General features: G+C 30.8%; 1 protein-coding gene across 1 annotated transcript; it reads right to left on the reverse strand.

Annotated features, from left to right (window-relative positions):
* Nucleotides 1-348: 348 nt before the first annotated feature.
* Nucleotides 349-1444, reverse strand: LOC128160364 (defensin Cg-Defm-like). The gene is made up of 3 exons (XM_052823673.1): nucleotides 1340-1444; nucleotides 718-863; nucleotides 349-599 (listed from the first exon to the last, which is right to left on the reverse strand). The coding sequence occupies exons 1-3, from the start codon at nucleotides 1380-1382 to the stop codon at nucleotides 519-521; spliced, it is 270 nt and encodes an 89-aa protein (XP_052679633.1). The 5' UTR covers nucleotides 1383-1444; the 3' UTR covers nucleotides 349-518.
* Between the last annotated feature and the right edge of the window lie 16736 nt (nucleotides 1445-18180).

Raw genomic sequence — 18180 nt, forward strand, 5'->3', positions numbered from 1 at the left:
TGAAGTTCTATTAAAACTTGTCATACGCACACTCTCTTTTCCAGCGGTAAAAATAATAAAGTTACACACAAAATTGTTATTTTCTAAGGAACAAAAGGTTTACTGCATGGTAGTTTCTGAAAAAGCAAACCGTTCGCTTTTGCTTAAAATGGCGATAAACGTAATATTAAAAAATTCCCATGGAATTAAAAGAGTGCCTGTGAAAATCTTGCACATTTACAATGCAGTTAATAGCTAATAGAGACCACCTGATGACGATTTGAACACCTTTAATTTATTATTTTTGGTTGTTAATTTATGAATAACTAGTTTTCTTGCAAGTTAATAAAGATTTATTACACTTTTAGCTGTTGTTCGGAGTTCATTAAGCTTGAAAAATCTTTACTTCTTGAAAAGAGAAAGAAAATTTATACGCAGAATCATGACTAAATTGCTTTCATTACAAATATTCAAATCAGAGTTATTACTGTTGGTATACAGGTTTGTTCACTTTTCCACTACACCCGTACATGTACATCTTAATCCCGCGATTGCTGTGTAACAGTACCCCTTTCTACAAATGATCGTCCTTCACTGTTCATTACACTCGTAGGTGTCACCTGGACAAAGCAAAGTAAAAAGAAAACATTTATAAACATTTTAATGTCTCAAGTGTATTCATTGTTATTCCAAATATTTAATTTAGGGTAATTGTTGCTTGTATACAGGTTTGTTTACCGTTGCATGAGGATAACACTCGGAGCATGCACACCACAACCAGTTCTTGGCTTCATCACAGTACCCTGCTTTACAATTGAGGCCCATGCAGTGTTTATTACACACTTTCTCGTCATCTGGACATCCGAATCCAGCAAAGACCAAATCTGCAGAACGTTATGATAAGATATACTTTTTTAAAGAAATCAATTCCGGGGGTATAACGGTTTGATTCCATAGTCCAAATTTCATATCAAAACCAAGTATTTTTCTCTGAAAACCTTAAATTACCAACAGCATTGGAAAAAATCAAAAATGATTTTATATCTCAAAGAAAAAGTATGTATATCATAGTTCAAAAACGTAAAAAAGACGTGTCAGAGTTTAAAAAACCAAGACACGTTTCAATTAGAACACACAAGTAAACACTAACATCAAATAAATTCCCAATTTTTGCCAAAATATTTTTTAATTTACATGTATATCATAAATGTTTCTTTGTACTTTGTCGTAAATAAAACAATAGAGCAGCATGCAGTAACTAAATCAGATTTACAATGTGTATCAATGTAAATATATATAAATAGTGTAAAGGTTTATATTTTGTTTCTTTTTCAATGTAAAGTAACAAAAGAATACGAACCTATCAGAAGAACGGCCAATGTAAGAAGTACGAATACTTTCATTTCATGCAGCAATGTTTTTTAATCTAAAAAAACATTTCAAAGTATTTCATGCCATAAAGATGCCCAAAAGAAGAAACAAACATGTGTGACGTACTTCTTAAGTTTAGCAATAAGGTTAGACGATCATAGAACAACAATTGAAATAAATTCACTTTTATATTGTAGAGGTTACTCATTACTGGGATTTCTTTATAACAGTTAGTATGATTTACAAACATTTGGGTTTTTTTAAAAATACTTCAGTGAATCATATTTAACTTAGCTTTGCATGGATCCAACTCATCTACATATTTTTTTTTATTTCTTTATTTTTTTTGGGGGGGGGGAGGACATTGCAATTGTTTGTTTTAACCGAGTGATGAACTAACCGATATGACCATAATTTTGAAAAAAAAGGGTTTTCTTCTAATAGGCCTTCAAGCAATGATGATAAATCCGGTACATTTGGCTTTAAGTGCATCTTTCACTTTCAATGACAGGTTTTGTTTTTACATTTAAATTTACATGTTGCACAATTTTATCTCACTTTCACTTCTCATGCAATGCAAGTCTCTGTTGTTCATAGTGTACATTTAACTATTTCAATTTATTTTTTTTTCCTTGGGGAGGGGGGGGGGGGGGGTGGGTAGGTTGAAGTTTCAAAGGTAAAGCGTTCGAACGGAAAAAAAATAATTATTTGGATTTTTTAAAAAGTCCGACCAAAGTTCGTTTTGAGTATTCTTATAGCTTTGTTCGATGTGTCAGATGCTAGATTAACTCGACTTTTAACATAATTTTGATAGCGAAAGTATTTACCGATTCTTATAAAAAAAAATATTTTCTTAACTCCCAAAAATGCCAACCTCCTTGGTCTTAAATAAATGCATATTTAAAGCACTTACCAAAATGAAAAGAACCATAGATAGATAAAAAAATAATTAAATTCTTCCTATAGATCTTATTTCTATCAAAAATATTAACACATTGTTTAGAATTCAATGATCTGAACACTATCATTCTATACCTATCTTTATTACATTGTTTGAATGATATATACAGACAATTCGTGGTATATACGTTCATATAACAAATTGATGGGTATTAGAAAGAAATTGAAGTGCATAACAAAGTCTTTCTTACCTATTGTCACAATTATGTTCCAACCATACTCCCATACTTTTGGTTGAGTTCTGGTATCTAAATTTTGTTTGAAATGAATTTCCATACTTTTGAGTTATTTATATATTTTTGCTTGCATGAGTGGTCACTGGGTGTAGTAATACTACTGGAGAAAAACCTGTTTAACAGGTATTATTTATTTTTAAATCAACTTGCTTAGTGGTTTGAAGAGTGAGGTTAGATGTATTCTAGGCGACAAGCTGTGTGGACGTGTCTGTAACTCTTGCTGAGATATCTTGGACGTTTCCCATGCTGTGTGATCTTGGGAACGGCATCCATGTGTGGGCTAATTTGTGTGAGAGAGATACAACCCAGTAAGTGTTACATTATTTCTATTTTTATGGTTTATATTAATTCTGCATTGTGAGTAGAGTTAGACTACAGGTGTGTGAAATTGTAATTTAAATAGCTGTTATGTTACGGTAGCCCAGAATTGTAATATACTGCAGCGGTGTGTTTAATGAGTCAGTATATGTATCTAATTTCAAACATGTGTATAAGAAAACTTATTATGCTACGTTGTTCGATATTTGAATAGGTGACCACGGAGTGGGCACGTGCACGTGGTGGACCATGATATATCCGTGGAAGGACTTATGGTGGGACAATTAATATCCAAACCAAAAACTTATGTGAGATGTCTTGTCGAATGCCATCTAGTCCATCCGATAGAACTGATGTCAACAACCTCCTAATTATTGTATATTTGTAAATAAATTGTTTTTTGTTTTATAAATTTTGTTTTGTTTGACTTACAAGGACCATCCTTTTACCAGATTGGTGAAATGTTTTAATAAGAACCTATACAATTTGAATGCAATTGTGACACCTATGTATGAGCAACTGGTTTGATTCACCTTAAAAGTGCAGTCATGATTGCTATTTTATAATGTAATGAATAGGATTGACAGTGAAAAACGACCTGTATTGTTGATCATCCTGAAGATAAATAGATCATCACTTTTAATCATACCGCATCTTCATTGAATGATTTTCATTAGTCACACAGTACTTATTTGTATGCCTATTTATTTTATCAAGAAGGTCTCCATCAGTAATTTTTGACCATCAAGTTTTCATTCTTGGCTTTAATATGCATACATTTTCTTCGATTCTGATCTTATTATACTTTTCAATTTCAAAATATGTTTCAGCAATATTTTATTGTCATTTGTCAATAATAAAATCTTCAAGTTAACAATCAGATTTCGTACAAATTAATGAGATTCTGAAGCAAACCTGTCATTCATAAAACCTGGATTTTTTCATTTTTACTTAAACCACAATACATAAAGAATTTTAATAAGTAATAAAGTAATAAATGTTAATATTAATCAGCATATTTCTGAAGTTAGTGTATACATAATTTGTATCTAACTTTGTAAATAAATTCACGTAGATCATCATTGGTTTTTGTGAATAAATATGTATCTTGATAGCCGTTCGGAAAACCAAACCTAATAAGTAATGATATGGACCCATGAGTAGTGATATCGACCAACAACACAAAAAGTGATATTAACCGAGCTAGCTCGACCTACAGAGAAATCCATACTTGTATCATATCAGGTTAAGTGTATGAATAAAGTACTAAAAATGGCTAACGACATAATTGAAATTGTCAAATTTTCAGGACAACCAGTATCAATTCATTTCTTCAGGACAAAAGAATAAAAACATACTAGAATAATAACAAGGAAAACAAAATCTAGCACTACGACTAAAACTACAAGCTAAAAGAACAATAAAAGAAATAGGAACTAGATTTTGCAAATGATGAATACAAAATACGAAGAGAGTATGATTATTTTTCTATAAATCGTTCAACCTTTTTTTAGAAAATATTTCGTCTTCATATATATGACCAGAGTTCTAGCGAAAATTACAAATCGCAAAAAAAAAACCTGAGTGATTCACTTTCTGTTTTCACTGGTCAAAGATTGATAATTTAATATGTAAGATTACAAATGACCTTGCATGAATGAACAACCATATACTTTGCTCTCTTTGATACAAACATAAAAATATTGAAATATAGATTGTTCAGCATCGAAGTGAAGAGCCTTATAGTACATAGTTTTTAGATTTATTAAGAAATATATTAAAGATTTATTTTATCTATTGTTATATAAATCGTCATCGCATACATTCAGTAATAAATTTCGGTACAGATATAGAAACCTTTTGTGTAATGAAATCAACATAATGTTTTCAGTCCCTCTTTCAGATTATATTTACGGTAAAACAAAAAGCTTTGTGTCGATGAATTATATAACAATATCGTTTTATGTTCGTACAAGTCATTGAGTAAAAGAATGTGGGCGCTTAAGATGTAGATTCGGCAGGAATCTGGGCGCACAAGGAGAGTGAAAATTTCATCAATTAATTTTGAATATTTTTCGAATTATAACCGTTATTTGGTTTCTGTTGGATGTGGAATGAGTGGAAAAATATTTGAAATGCAAAAGGTTTTATTATAATATGGGTCTAAATATAGCAACACGATGCAATTCATGCAAAATCCTACTTATTTACAACTGTTTTTAAATGATTTTGTTGTCTCTGGGTCTTCTCTCCACCAATTTGAAACGTGTAAAGGTAACATATTTCAACATTAAAAATGTCGCATTTTAAAAAAAGATGGAGAGATGACCCAGAGATGACTAATTATGTACTTTTCAAATTATTTTTTGAAGGATAAAAAACAAAGTCCATTGATATGACAGTGGTGTTTCAAACAGTACTTTATAGAGCATATATTGACAAGTCTCCGTGGCTCAGTGGTTTCGTCCTGGATTTAGTGAATACATACATTCAGTGTTTTGGGTTCAAATCCAACTGGTGGTCTTTTAAAAAAAAAATAAACTTTTTTGTTTTAAATGTATGTTATTATAACATGATGTTGAATTATGATATACCGGTATATTTTAATTTGTTTTTATTGATTTCTAGATCTGCTGTATGAACACTATAAAAAATTCTTTTCTTATTACTAGTTTTTTAGGATAACACAATATAACTTCATTAAATAATGTTTTCATTAACATTTCCAACTAGTTATCGGTTTACCTCTCATTGCCATTTTTTGAAAGCTTTGTGAGTTTTTTAATAACCGGAATAGCCATGTACTTCGACTCTCAACATAATATATTGTTGTTGAAACCTGTACATAGCCTTTCGAGGTTATAGACATTTAAATCCCAATTGATTCGTGTCGAGGATTCCTGCAAACTTACAATCTTGTGCGCTCACTTTCTTTGTATCTATTCAATTAAAAATACGACAGTGTGCAATCGTCAATAGATAAAATTATCCATACCCACGTTGATGTACTTTAAACCTATAATTTTCTTTTATCAAAAAAGGATTAAATATGAAAAAAGAACCAATGTTTTTTGACTATCATTTATTGGCATCGTAATACCCGACGTGGTTTTTTCCAACTTTACAATGAAAATATCATTTCTACATCTTTTTGAAAATAGGCGTTTTTCATGATTTAGGAGAGGGCAAATTTCAAAAAGAAAATTATGTATATAAGTAAAATAAAAATGTTTAATGTGAAAATTATTTTGAGCTCTTATCAGTTCTATAATTCATTGTTGAATTTATGCTGCTTTAATTTCTGAAAATGGTTAAAGGATTTTTTGTGAAGAACGCAAACTTTAATATCTATGAAATTCAGGATTTATTAGCTTTTTGGAATAATGGTATCAGTCGTATATTTAAAACATGCGCTTTCTTTCCGTTTAAGAAAAGTTGCACTGACAAAGTGTGTATTATTACATTCAAAACTAAAAAGTTTTAAAAAAGCAGAAATTCCCTGCTAAATGATTGAATCAGAATCTTTGCTTGCCAAAATATATCAACACAGTATCTTAAATATTACATACCTTTATTAGCAATTCTGTGCAGCAGTTTATATTTCGATTGAAAGAAAACAGTTAAAACTATGATGTTTATCTGTAACGCGGCGATGAACCCTATGTTAGGCGTTTTGATCATGTATATTTTTTAAACAATGTAACGAAATTTATTAAAATTTTGAATTTGAATAAGAATTATATTGTACATATTTTGATATATAACATTTTATCACAAAGAGCCAAATACCGGCGTAATGCACTATGTGACATTATTTTTGGATCAACCCTCGTATTTAAGTTTTATAATTGTATGTTTCATGTAATATGCACATCTACACAAAGTTTTATAAATACAAGTGCCTACAAAGTTGAAAGAAATTCTGTGCAGCGGTTTGAGAGGAGTGTGCTGAATGACCCCCCCCCCCCCCCCAGATATTACAGACTGACGGACGGACGAGTCAGAACATTATACCCTCACAACTTGATGAATGGGTAAAATAAAGAAAATTTAATGCTTGTCTGAATATTTTTACGTGTTTTTTAAACTCTACCTAACAACAACAAATTTTTCTCTTTATTTACAATCTTTACATTTATCGCTCAGCAATCTACTGAAGGCAAAATTAGAATAGTTTGGATTGCAAATGCATCTTGTAATGTGTCAGGAAGAAAAAATGTTATACATTAGTTGTGGTTCTTTTTTTAAAAATATTTATTCTGAACGATTAATTGCTAATGCAAATTGATTATATTTACATGGATGAAAATTAAGTGTAATACATTAGTTTCCCATAGACATGCATGTTTGTTTTGTTCACGTAATAAGAGTTGTTGTTTTTAATTCAATATCAAAAAATGCTTAAAAAACAGGGTTTGTACATTAAATTCTTTGTATATATCTACGTATCCAATGCATATGACATATACATATGCACAGCTATTTAAATTGCTATTTCGTATCAATGTGCAAGTTCACGGGTTTATATTCGTATTCTTGGCCAAAATTTGCATTTCTGAGCTTCTTTGATGTTTCGGCAATAATGGAAAAGAATATTAAAAAGTTACATAAGATAGGAAGGTTTTCTTTTTTTTACTAAAAGCATGAAATGCGTGAAAATACATATAATTTCAGACACACAATAGCAAATCAAAGAAATTATGCAGCTTTTGTAAAAATGAAGTTGATGCAATTAAAGAAGGGACATGGGTCATTTATGAGTTTTATCTTATCATCACCTGAAATTGATACATACAATCATTATAAATCCTTCAATTCCTTACTACTTTCTCAATTAAACATGTCTACACTTACGCAGAATTTAAATTTCAATCCTGCAATATTTCACCTCTAATCTTAATAACTCACTGAAAATATTCATAAACATCTGAATAATTGATACCTTTTGTTACTGTATCACATAATTATTAAGATATTAATTCGCGAACGGAAAATTTTTTATTGAAATTTCACAAATGTTAAACGAACATTATCTTTTTCTTTTTGTTTCATTTTACTGCGTTCTTAAAATGTTAAACATGTATAAGATGTTCCTCCACGCCAACAACTTCAAACGTTCAATATGAACGAAACGTGAGAGAGACATTTCTGTTAAAACAACGTAGTATACAAGTTAATCTTCACAACCACAGAATATCAAGCATCACCTTAAACATCACAAATACTTTATAGATGGATATATTAATTTTCATTTATTCTATTTTCTTTACTTAAAATGAATTTATAATAGAAGGAGCAGCTTGCAGGCTGATAACATTGACCGGTGTCGCAAGGAGACTCAGACTGAAACTGCATGCTGGATTTTATCGTTAAGTACCATATTGTTTTATGAATACTAATTTTATGCATATATTATATTAATATATATGTATGTAAATATATGAATGCATTAATGGATGAATGTAAAATAAAGTTAACGTTTAAAGTGTATTTCTCATTTTTCTCTCTCTCTCTCTCTCTCTCTCTCTCTCTCAATTGTCTGAACAGCGCTGAATAAATGCATTTAAAAGCTTACTTAAGCTTTATTTACACTCTATGATTTCTTTAAAAAAGGAGGAATTTTTATCGGATGTAAGTATTTAGAACAAAATGCAAATTACTCGCTCAATACATCATTTTTTCCATTAATAAAAGTGATCTAGTTCCTCTTAGAACTGTCTTTTTTAAGAGTGATAAAAGGTGTGTTGCATAGTAGTTGATGACAAAGCAAACCATTTGGTTTTCCAAAGATCACGGTAGACACCTTTGAAAAAAATCCTATGGAAATAAAAACGTGCCCGTGGAAATACTGCAAAGTTACAATTCAGTTAATCTAATGGAGACCTCCTGATGACGATTTGAACACCATTAATTTAATTGAAGTTTTTTGCTTATTCATTAATAACAAATACCTGCAGATTGCATAAAGATTTATTACACGTTTACTTCTTGGTCAGATTCAGACTGGATAATTCAGCATGAAAGATCTTTACTTCTAAAAAAAGAAAAAAAAAAGAAAAACGAAAAAATTTATAAACAGGTTTATGATAAAACAGCATTCATTGCTATTCCAAATGTTCAATGATTGTTGTTTGTACAAAAGTTTGTTTACCTTTCCACTACACCCGGTACAAGTACATCTTAACCAGAGCGTGACTGCATCACAGTAGCCCGCTCTACAACCAATGGACCTGCAGTGACGGTTACACTCATACTGGTCACCCGGACACCCAAATCCAGCAAAAGCCATGTCTGCAGAAACTTTTGATAAGAGAAAATTTTCAAAAGAAGACAATTCTGAGATAGACTCATATAACCTATATTATAAAGTTCGGACCCATAGATTAACCATTGAAAAACAATAAAATCACCCAAAAACCTCAAATATATTTTTATGTATTTAATGGCAAATTCATTTTTTTATCTTTTATATAATATATCCCATTGGTTGTTTACAATTCATTTTTTAATTAAGCACCGGTACCTAAATTAGGAATACATGCATTATAAAATGAACTCCACATATTCTTAGAAACGAAACAAAGTATACAATAACTGATGTTTGTCCCTCTTTCAAATGTACATAACAATAAAATCTACCTTATATCGTTTTCAAAGCCTTTTAACAGTTAGATTAACATTTACGTAACAAAAATGATATAGATAAATAGTAAATGTATGAATATTTATATTTGATTACTTTATTTTAAATAGCAAAACGAAAACAAACCCATCAGAAGAACGGCTAATGTAAGAAGTACTAATACTTTCATTTTGCTCCGCAACTTTTTCTAATCTAAAAAAACAATTCAAAGTAATTCATACCGAAATAATGTTCAAACAAACATATATTATCGATAAGAACATAATTCTAAAAAATTCATCTTTTAATGTCAGTGTTCGTTTTACATATTAATCTACATGTCGCCCAGTTTTATCTCAGCGCCACTTCCAATATTCTTATATGCAATTCTGTGATGTTAAGTTTGTCTGTTAACCATTTTAATTTAAAATTTGAAGGAATTTTTTTTTTTTTAATTTAAGCGTTCGAACGAAGAAAACTATCAATATGATTTTGATTCTTTTTAAATTTTGACGAAGGTTCGTTATAAGTATTGTCTACAGCTTTATGCAATGGGACAAGGCTACCTAGTGTTTATGTTACTTCTTTTTTTTTTTGGTTTCTTTGAAGCTAGATGTATACATTGTAATTTTGATAGAAAGGTGCCGACCGTTTTTAAAGAACTATTTTTCAAACCCAATAAAATCTGCAAATATTCATTGTCTGTAATAAATGTATATTTAAACAACTTCATATTTTAAAAATTACCATAGATAGAACTAGCACATGTTTTTTCCAGTAGAATTTTCGTGAAAATTAATTGAAACATTGTTTAGAAATGATCTAATCACTCTACACCTATTCTATTTACATTGTTTGATTGACACAGGCAGTTGGTAATAATAATAATAGATACATGTGTCTACATATAAAAATTAATAGGTAACAGAAAGAAATTTATCAAACAAAATTTATCTTACCTCTGTATGAACAACTGGTATAACACTGTTTGAAAATAGATTCATGCTTGCTTTTTATATTGTAATGAACAGGATTTAACAAGAAACACAACCCATATTGTTGCACATCCTGGAGATAAATTGATCTTCAACTACTAGTTTTTTGCGCTGCATCTTCATTGATCGATTTCATTAGTCACACGGTACTTATCTAATTTCCTGTAACTTTATCTAGAAAGTCAACAAATTTCCGAATTTTCATTTACAATTTTTTCGGTACTGTTTTTGTTCAACATAAGCATTTTAAAAATCTGGTGCAAAATGTTTTATCGCCAATATCGTAATGTTTACCTTATGTTTAGATTTCATACAATAAAAAAAATCTTAAACAAATATGTTTTCATAAAAAAAAGATTTTTAATTTTTACTTATATTAAACATTGTAATAAAGGTTAATAAGCATATTTTTTAAAGTACTTTTGCACATTATTTAAAATATCTAATTAAAATATGGGACAACCATAATATTCAATATATAACAGGATAGCTTTAGTTGTTAATGTGAAAAATTCCTCAAATGTACGATGTTTTCAATACCCAACTGGGTCTCAGAGATATCCTGAAGGTTAATAATTTGGGATGCAAGTACATCTTTAATTGGAAATGTTATCAGTGGATTATATTTTGTACAAAAAAAATGAAACTATAGATTTCTCATTTGTATTGTCATTACTGACTGTGAAACAGAAACAAAGGTAAATAATTTTCGATAAGTTAGAATTTAGTCTGAATGCGTGCGACACGCAAGTTTGTTTTGTTTTTTTGTGTGATTTCGGCTCTTCTTTTTCACTGTTAAAATGTTTGAAAACCGGCCAGTTTGTATTTTGACAATTGTTTTGCATATAACAACGTTCCCTGTATTGTATATATTCAGATTTACAGCTGAATACTTACCAAATTTTAGCCACAAAATACCAAGATAGTTAAAATGTTTAACTTTCATATTAATCGTTTTTCATATTTTAAGACAAGATTTTGACTTCGTATGTTCAAACCGCAAGAAAATTGACTGATCCATCTATTGTTTTCACAAGCCAAAGATAATTAGAAATGTAAGATGACACATTATATTGCTCATATAAAAAACAAAAATATTTTGCACTCTTTGATGCAAATATAAAAATATTGAAATATACTTTTCTCAGAACGGTAGTGAAAAATGCTATCGTTAATTTTTTTTTATTTGGTTTACACTTAGTTTAAAAACAGATGAGAAAAAAGCAACATTTGTTGACGTTTAGCAGCTGTAGGTCAAAGTCCGTCAATATGATACCTTAAAACAAAATCAATGCGAGTAATGGACACTCTAAATCCTGTTTTTTATTTCACAAACATTTTGCGTTTGACGGAAACTGTCAAATGAAATATCTATCAATAATTATTAAACTAAAGTGAGTCATAATTTGTTAAATGTTAATATAATTCGGTGTTTTCTTTCAAAAATATTAATTTTGAAATCAATACTGTTTACATTTAATTTGTAGTCTTTTGCGGCAAAATGGATGACAGTAACAAGCTTTTCTAGAAAAACATTTAACATATCTTTATTGAAGTGGGAATTCTGGAGGGAAATATAAAACAACTTATAACTGGAACCTCTTCTTTCTTTTTACAAAGTGATATTAGACTGAATAAATCTAGATGTAGATAAATGTAGATGTTATCTTTACAAAAAGGTTTGACCGAACACTACAATAGCATTGTATTCTACATCTGTAGAGCGGTATGTCCCTATTAAAACTGGCATGTTATAAAACGGAATGTACGAAAGCTGGTTTACTATCGTTTGCGTGTTGATTGTAGATTTTACATTATTTGAAAGACAGAAAAATAAAATATCACAAGACAGCAAATATTACAATCGTGTCAAATACATGAACATACTTAGTCTAACAGCTAGTCAGCTAAGTCTCTTAATTCCCTTGCTCAATACAAATATACCCTTTATACTTAAGATGGGGTGCATTAAGAGATTTCTGCAAAAGTCTGAAAATCTAATGTCAAACTAGAATTTACCGCGGGACACATTCCAAACACCTTTTCGCCTTAGGATGTATGGAATACAACCAGGGGTAAATCCCCTTACACCCTTGATTGAACCTAGATAATTGATATTATTTTTCCTATGCAGGAAATTGGCTAACAAGCCTAGTGTTTTCAGTTCACCCGACTTAACCCGGAAGTAAAAAAAAGTGACGTCAAAATATATTAAATATGTAAACGGTATATCTTGAAAATGCAATACACCCTTGATTGGACATGGAATACAGATTGATTTGGTGTACATTTGAAATAAATACGTTATCCAGGTTCAATCAAGGGCCTTTGGCCTCAGGCTGTATAAAATCATACCAATGAACCCCTCTTTTATTTTTTTCAGATTTTCAAATTTTCCATACAAATCTGCAGCTGCGCAGTTCTACAGCTGTTCTTAGTGATTAAAAAAGCATTGTTCTGTTCTTGTAGAACGTCATATTTATTGCTTTTTTATCTTTTAACAACATTTTTGGTCAGTTTGGGGCAGAAACAAGCCAGTTCAAAAATTTTTTTAATTCTCAAATGTTTAAGATGGTCGCACATCCACCTTAAGCTGTTATGTATTAAATACAACATAAGGTGGTATGGGACATCTGTCGATATTAATGTGAATTTTCACCAGTTTATAAGATTAGAATTAACGTTGAACCTTTTTTTACTTATTAAAACTAAATAAATGTAAAATGGGGGGGGGCATATATGATTGAAGGTGATCCTCAGCCCGAATTCTTGGGTTAAGATACATAAACCTAGATATTTATGGATTTTTTTAAACTTAGTTGTATATGTACATTGATTTAAATGGCATATTAAAAAATTGATTCCGTTTAAATTTTAAAATTAATTCAATTTTTGGCAATATTTTAAAAAAGGACACACAATTTTTTTTTTTAAATATAATTAAAAATAACGCATCACAAGCAATCAAAATTTAATTTTATTGAATTAATATTCAACCAAAAACAACCTTAGGTGCGGGTGTTGTTTGCCTGAAAAGAAAATTATGCACAATAATCTTAAAGTTATTTTTGCACGGAAAAAGTTCTTGAGAAGTTTGTTTCTCTTAATAGGATAAATTCAAAATAATATTTTTGAATTCGTATTTAATATAATAATAAAAATTTATAGAAATCGTGACAAGAATTTTGAGTAGAAATCAATATTAGTACGTTTTTATGTTTTATATATATTTATAAAATTATGTCTCTTTATAGGTTTCACATATAAAAATTATTATAAAAAAGAAATAAAAAGGTTTTATTTCTTCTTAAAATTACAAATGGTAGCTTTCACACCAAATCAGGTTTAAAAGAGAGTGCTTGCAGATTTTATCCGGGTTGATTATTTAAGACCTTAAATCTTATACAAGTAGCAAATGATATCGGTGATTGTTGACAAACTGCATGATCTACTTCTTTACATAAAAATACTTTGTTGGTAAATGCTAAAGCAGTAAAAGCTGAAAACAGTCCATACCTATTCCATGGTGCTTTAATATAATGAATTTACATTTACTGTGAATATTTTAAATTAATTAACTATGTATTTCGTATAAATGAACAGCTTCAGTGATCATGCGATGTTTTCGATGTCTTGTTTATGACAATTGCAACACTTTATCATTAAGTCTAGTGTTTATATCCGTCAAATTGATTTCCAAAGGGCTTTTATCTATCTCTTAAGCTAAGATTACCTATTTAACAAAAAATCAAAGATCAGTTATTCAAAAATAAACAATACTTTCATGAAAGGTTTAGTTTGATTATGATTTTGAGTTTGTTACAGTTTTTTTAAAAAATGCAAATATGGTTTTAAGTATTTTATATTTTGCTGCCAATTATATATTTGCCAAAGGTTTTATTACTAGCAGGTTCATTTATTACTAGCATCATATAAACATGTAATCTTGACGCTAAATATGCATGCGTAAAAAATATTTTTTTCTGTTTTCTTTATTTGAACAATTTTTATAATTAATGCATTTTCCTGTTTGAACCAAATGTTACTCGAGACCAAAAAGTAAAACTGTTGCTTTTTATACCCGCACTTTCTAAAGAAAGTTCGGGTATATTGTTGTTACCCTGTTCCGTCCGTCCGTCCGTCCGTCCGTCCGTCCGTCCGTCCGTCCGTCCGTCTGTCACGTTTTACTTTCTCAAACTGCTCTTACATCTTATAAACCAGCAAACTGAACTCTTGGAGTTTGATTTGGGGTATCATGTTGTTTTGTAAAAAAGTTTCAAAAATTCTCTGTTAGTCCTGGGGGTCAAATAATTGGTAAAAAATGACGTTTTTTCACAAAAAACCTTCTTCCTCAAACTCCTCCTACATTCTCAAAAGTAGACAAATCATCTTTTGGAATATGTTTTAGGGTATCCTATAGATGCGCAATAAGGTTTCGGAATTTTCAATTTTGTCCTGGGGGTCATTTAATGGCTAAAAAATGACGTTTTTTTACAAAAAAACTGGTTTAAAAAACGTCATTTTTTTTAAGCAGTAGCCAAATGATCTTCTAGAATATGATTGGGGGTGTCATATTGAGGCATGATCAGGTTCCAGAATTTTTTTTTAATTAAGGGGATCAGTGGGCAACAAAAAATGACGTTTTTTGGCCAAAAAAATATGGTTCCCAGAACTCCTCTTACAACTTTTGGAGTAGCTACATCATCTCTTGGGATATAATTGGGGCTGTCCTATAGATGTGCAATAAGGTTTTAAAAATTTAAATTTCATCCTGGGAGTCAAATAGTAGCAAAAAATTGACGTTTATCACTAAAAAATCAAACATTGATCCAAGAGCTCCTCTTATGATTTAATGGATAGACAATCATATCTTGGGATATGATAGGGACTGTTCTATAGATGTGCAGTAAGGTTTTCAAAATTTAAATTTCATCCAGGGAGTCAAAATGTAGCAGAAAATTGACGTTTATCACTTAAAAAAACCCATAGATCCTAGAACTCCTTTTATGATTTAATGGATAGACATATCATATCTTGGGATATGAAAGGAACTGTTCCATAGATGTGCATTACGGTTTTGAAAAATTAAATTTAACCCTGAGGCCCATTACCTACCGGTACATACCTTTTGATGCCCTTTAAGGATCAAGAATATATATGGTTAAGGGGTGGGGATCTCAACCGTTTTCGAGATATTCGTGCACTTCCTGTTCAAGGGGGTCATGACAACCCCCGGGGCCCATGACCTACATACCGTTTGATGCCCCTTGACACAAGGTACAAGAATATATATGGTTTAAGGGTGGGGATCTCAACTGTTTTGAAGATATTAAGGAACTTGCTGTTTGAGGGCGTCAGGACCACCCACAGGGCCCATGACCTACATAACATTTGATGCCCCTTGACATCAGAAACATGAATATATATGGTTTAGGGGTCATGATTATAACAGTTTCTGAGATATATGGTAATTTCAAATTCCTGGGGGGTGGGGATGACCCCAGGGGTCAGATCTAATAAACCCTATATATTGCCAGTAACAGCCAATATATGATTATGAAAACCCTATATTATTATCTTTGTCCGTTTTCAAGTTACCATTTACAATAGAGTCTATGATTCTTTCTACAAGGTTCAATGTTAGACCCCACACCCTTTTGACACCCCCCTCCCCCCCCCCCCTCCCCCGAAAAGTGGTTGTCTAACCCAAAATGAGAAAAATCAAACCAGGGTGCACAACTAGATTTGCAGGCCTATCATATCCTAGAGTTTTGTACAATTATGTTCAGCCATCTCTGAGAAACAAGTTCAGAGCGGGAAAGAAGAAAAAGAAGATGAAGAATATATACATGTATTAAGAACCGTACAAAAACAATAAGTCTCCAAACTTCATTCAGGAGACTTAATAATTAATAAAGATTAAATAGAGATAGGATCATCAAACATCAATAATTTAAAGATAATTGACAATTTCTGATTCTAAGGGGGTCAGGATGACCCCTTAGGGTCATGACTTACATGCCATAATGATCTGATGCGCCTGCATGACCTAAGGAGGAATAATATCTTTGGATTAAGGTGGGGATCTCAATGGTTTTTATGATATTTGATAATTTCAGGAAGAGCACTTGGGACCATGACCTACATACCATCTTAAATGCCTTGAACAAAGAAACAATAATATAATATGTACATGATATATGATTCAATTTAAGAACCCAGATATAGATCAATCATCTGTTTTGTAATACTTCCTATGTATATATACATGTACATGTATTAGTTTGTGTTTTGTTCTATACTATTCATGTTCATGACTGTAGTATGGCTTAGTCTTATTTTAAATTACATTAAAAAATTGTCAAATATATGACTTGGAACCCCCACTCCCAAACAAACTCAAATATAAACCGTTCTCTCTCTCCCCCCCCCCTTCCTTGTCGAATAATCTATTAAAATGAAAATATAATTTGGGTGTCTAAAAACTTTTATAAACTGGTAAAAAATGTTATTCTTAAAAAAAATTACATTACACCTTGCATAATTGACAAATGATCTATTGAGATACGATCAGAGGTCATATTTCTACCTTGGGATCGATAAGTAGTATTCATTGACAAGTTAAAATTAATTAATAACACTAAATGATTCAAATTATAAATGTTTATACTCCACATTCATCCCCCCCCCCAATCTAACCTGCTTATAAAGATTCAGTCTTCTTAATACATTCTTACATGTGTACAGTAGCAAATTTTAAATCATTTCTTGATTGCTTTTTCTTTCGTGATTCACATTAACATTTTGGAAATTGCTTAATTCAATTTTTAAGATTTATAAACAAAATGTTATATGCATCACTGCCATGTGTATTCACCTATTTGGGGCAATTGTAAAGTCTCCTAAACAAAGCAGTGACATCATTAGGCTAGGAATTACCCACATGGATCAAACACTACTGTATAACATATGAATTAACGATAAAATACATTATTATTTCTAGTTCTAAAATGTCAGGGTGTCTCCAAGGGGGCATAATCTTACAATACAATTTTACGCGCAATGACACAAAGAGCAAAAATAAATTAAACGGTTTAGGGATGAGGATCTCAGATCTCAGAAGTTAACAAAATATACAGTGTATCATATCATTTCCTATTTCATAAAGGCGGGGGGGGGGGGGGGGGGGGGGGGGGGGGGGTTAAAGACAACACCTGGGGGTCATTAATGTACTTTACACCAGGTGATGCATCATAATGACTTTAGAAGATATTTTGTATTTTCCTGTTTCGTGGGGTCAGAACAGTCCCATAAGGTCATGACCTACATTGTATTTGATGCATTATAATACATTAAGAAAGAAATACTCCTTCCTTCCTATTATTACTCATATAAAAAATATAAGTGTCTACACTTACTTACATATGAAATACACAAATTTAATAAGAAATTGTTTATACAGGGTCAATATGGGGTCAACTCAACAGTGCATGCAGTCTGACAAATGAAAAAAATAACTTTTGCAACTAAAATGACAGAAACTTTACAAATGCGATAGGATAGGTAACGATGATAAGCTTATTTAAATATTAAAAGATGATGATATAGTATGCTGTCAAAGGGAGATTACATTTAGAAAGTGAAAGTAGAACTTATATACATGTGTATGTATGCTGGCAGGAATCCCATGCTGGCATCT

Source organism: Crassostrea angulata, chromosome 8 (genome assembly GCF_025612915.1).
Source record: "Crassostrea angulata isolate pt1a10 chromosome 8, ASM2561291v2, whole genome shotgun sequence".
Classification (NCBI taxonomy): domain Eukaryota; kingdom Metazoa; phylum Mollusca; class Bivalvia; order Ostreida; family Ostreidae; genus Magallana; species Magallana angulata.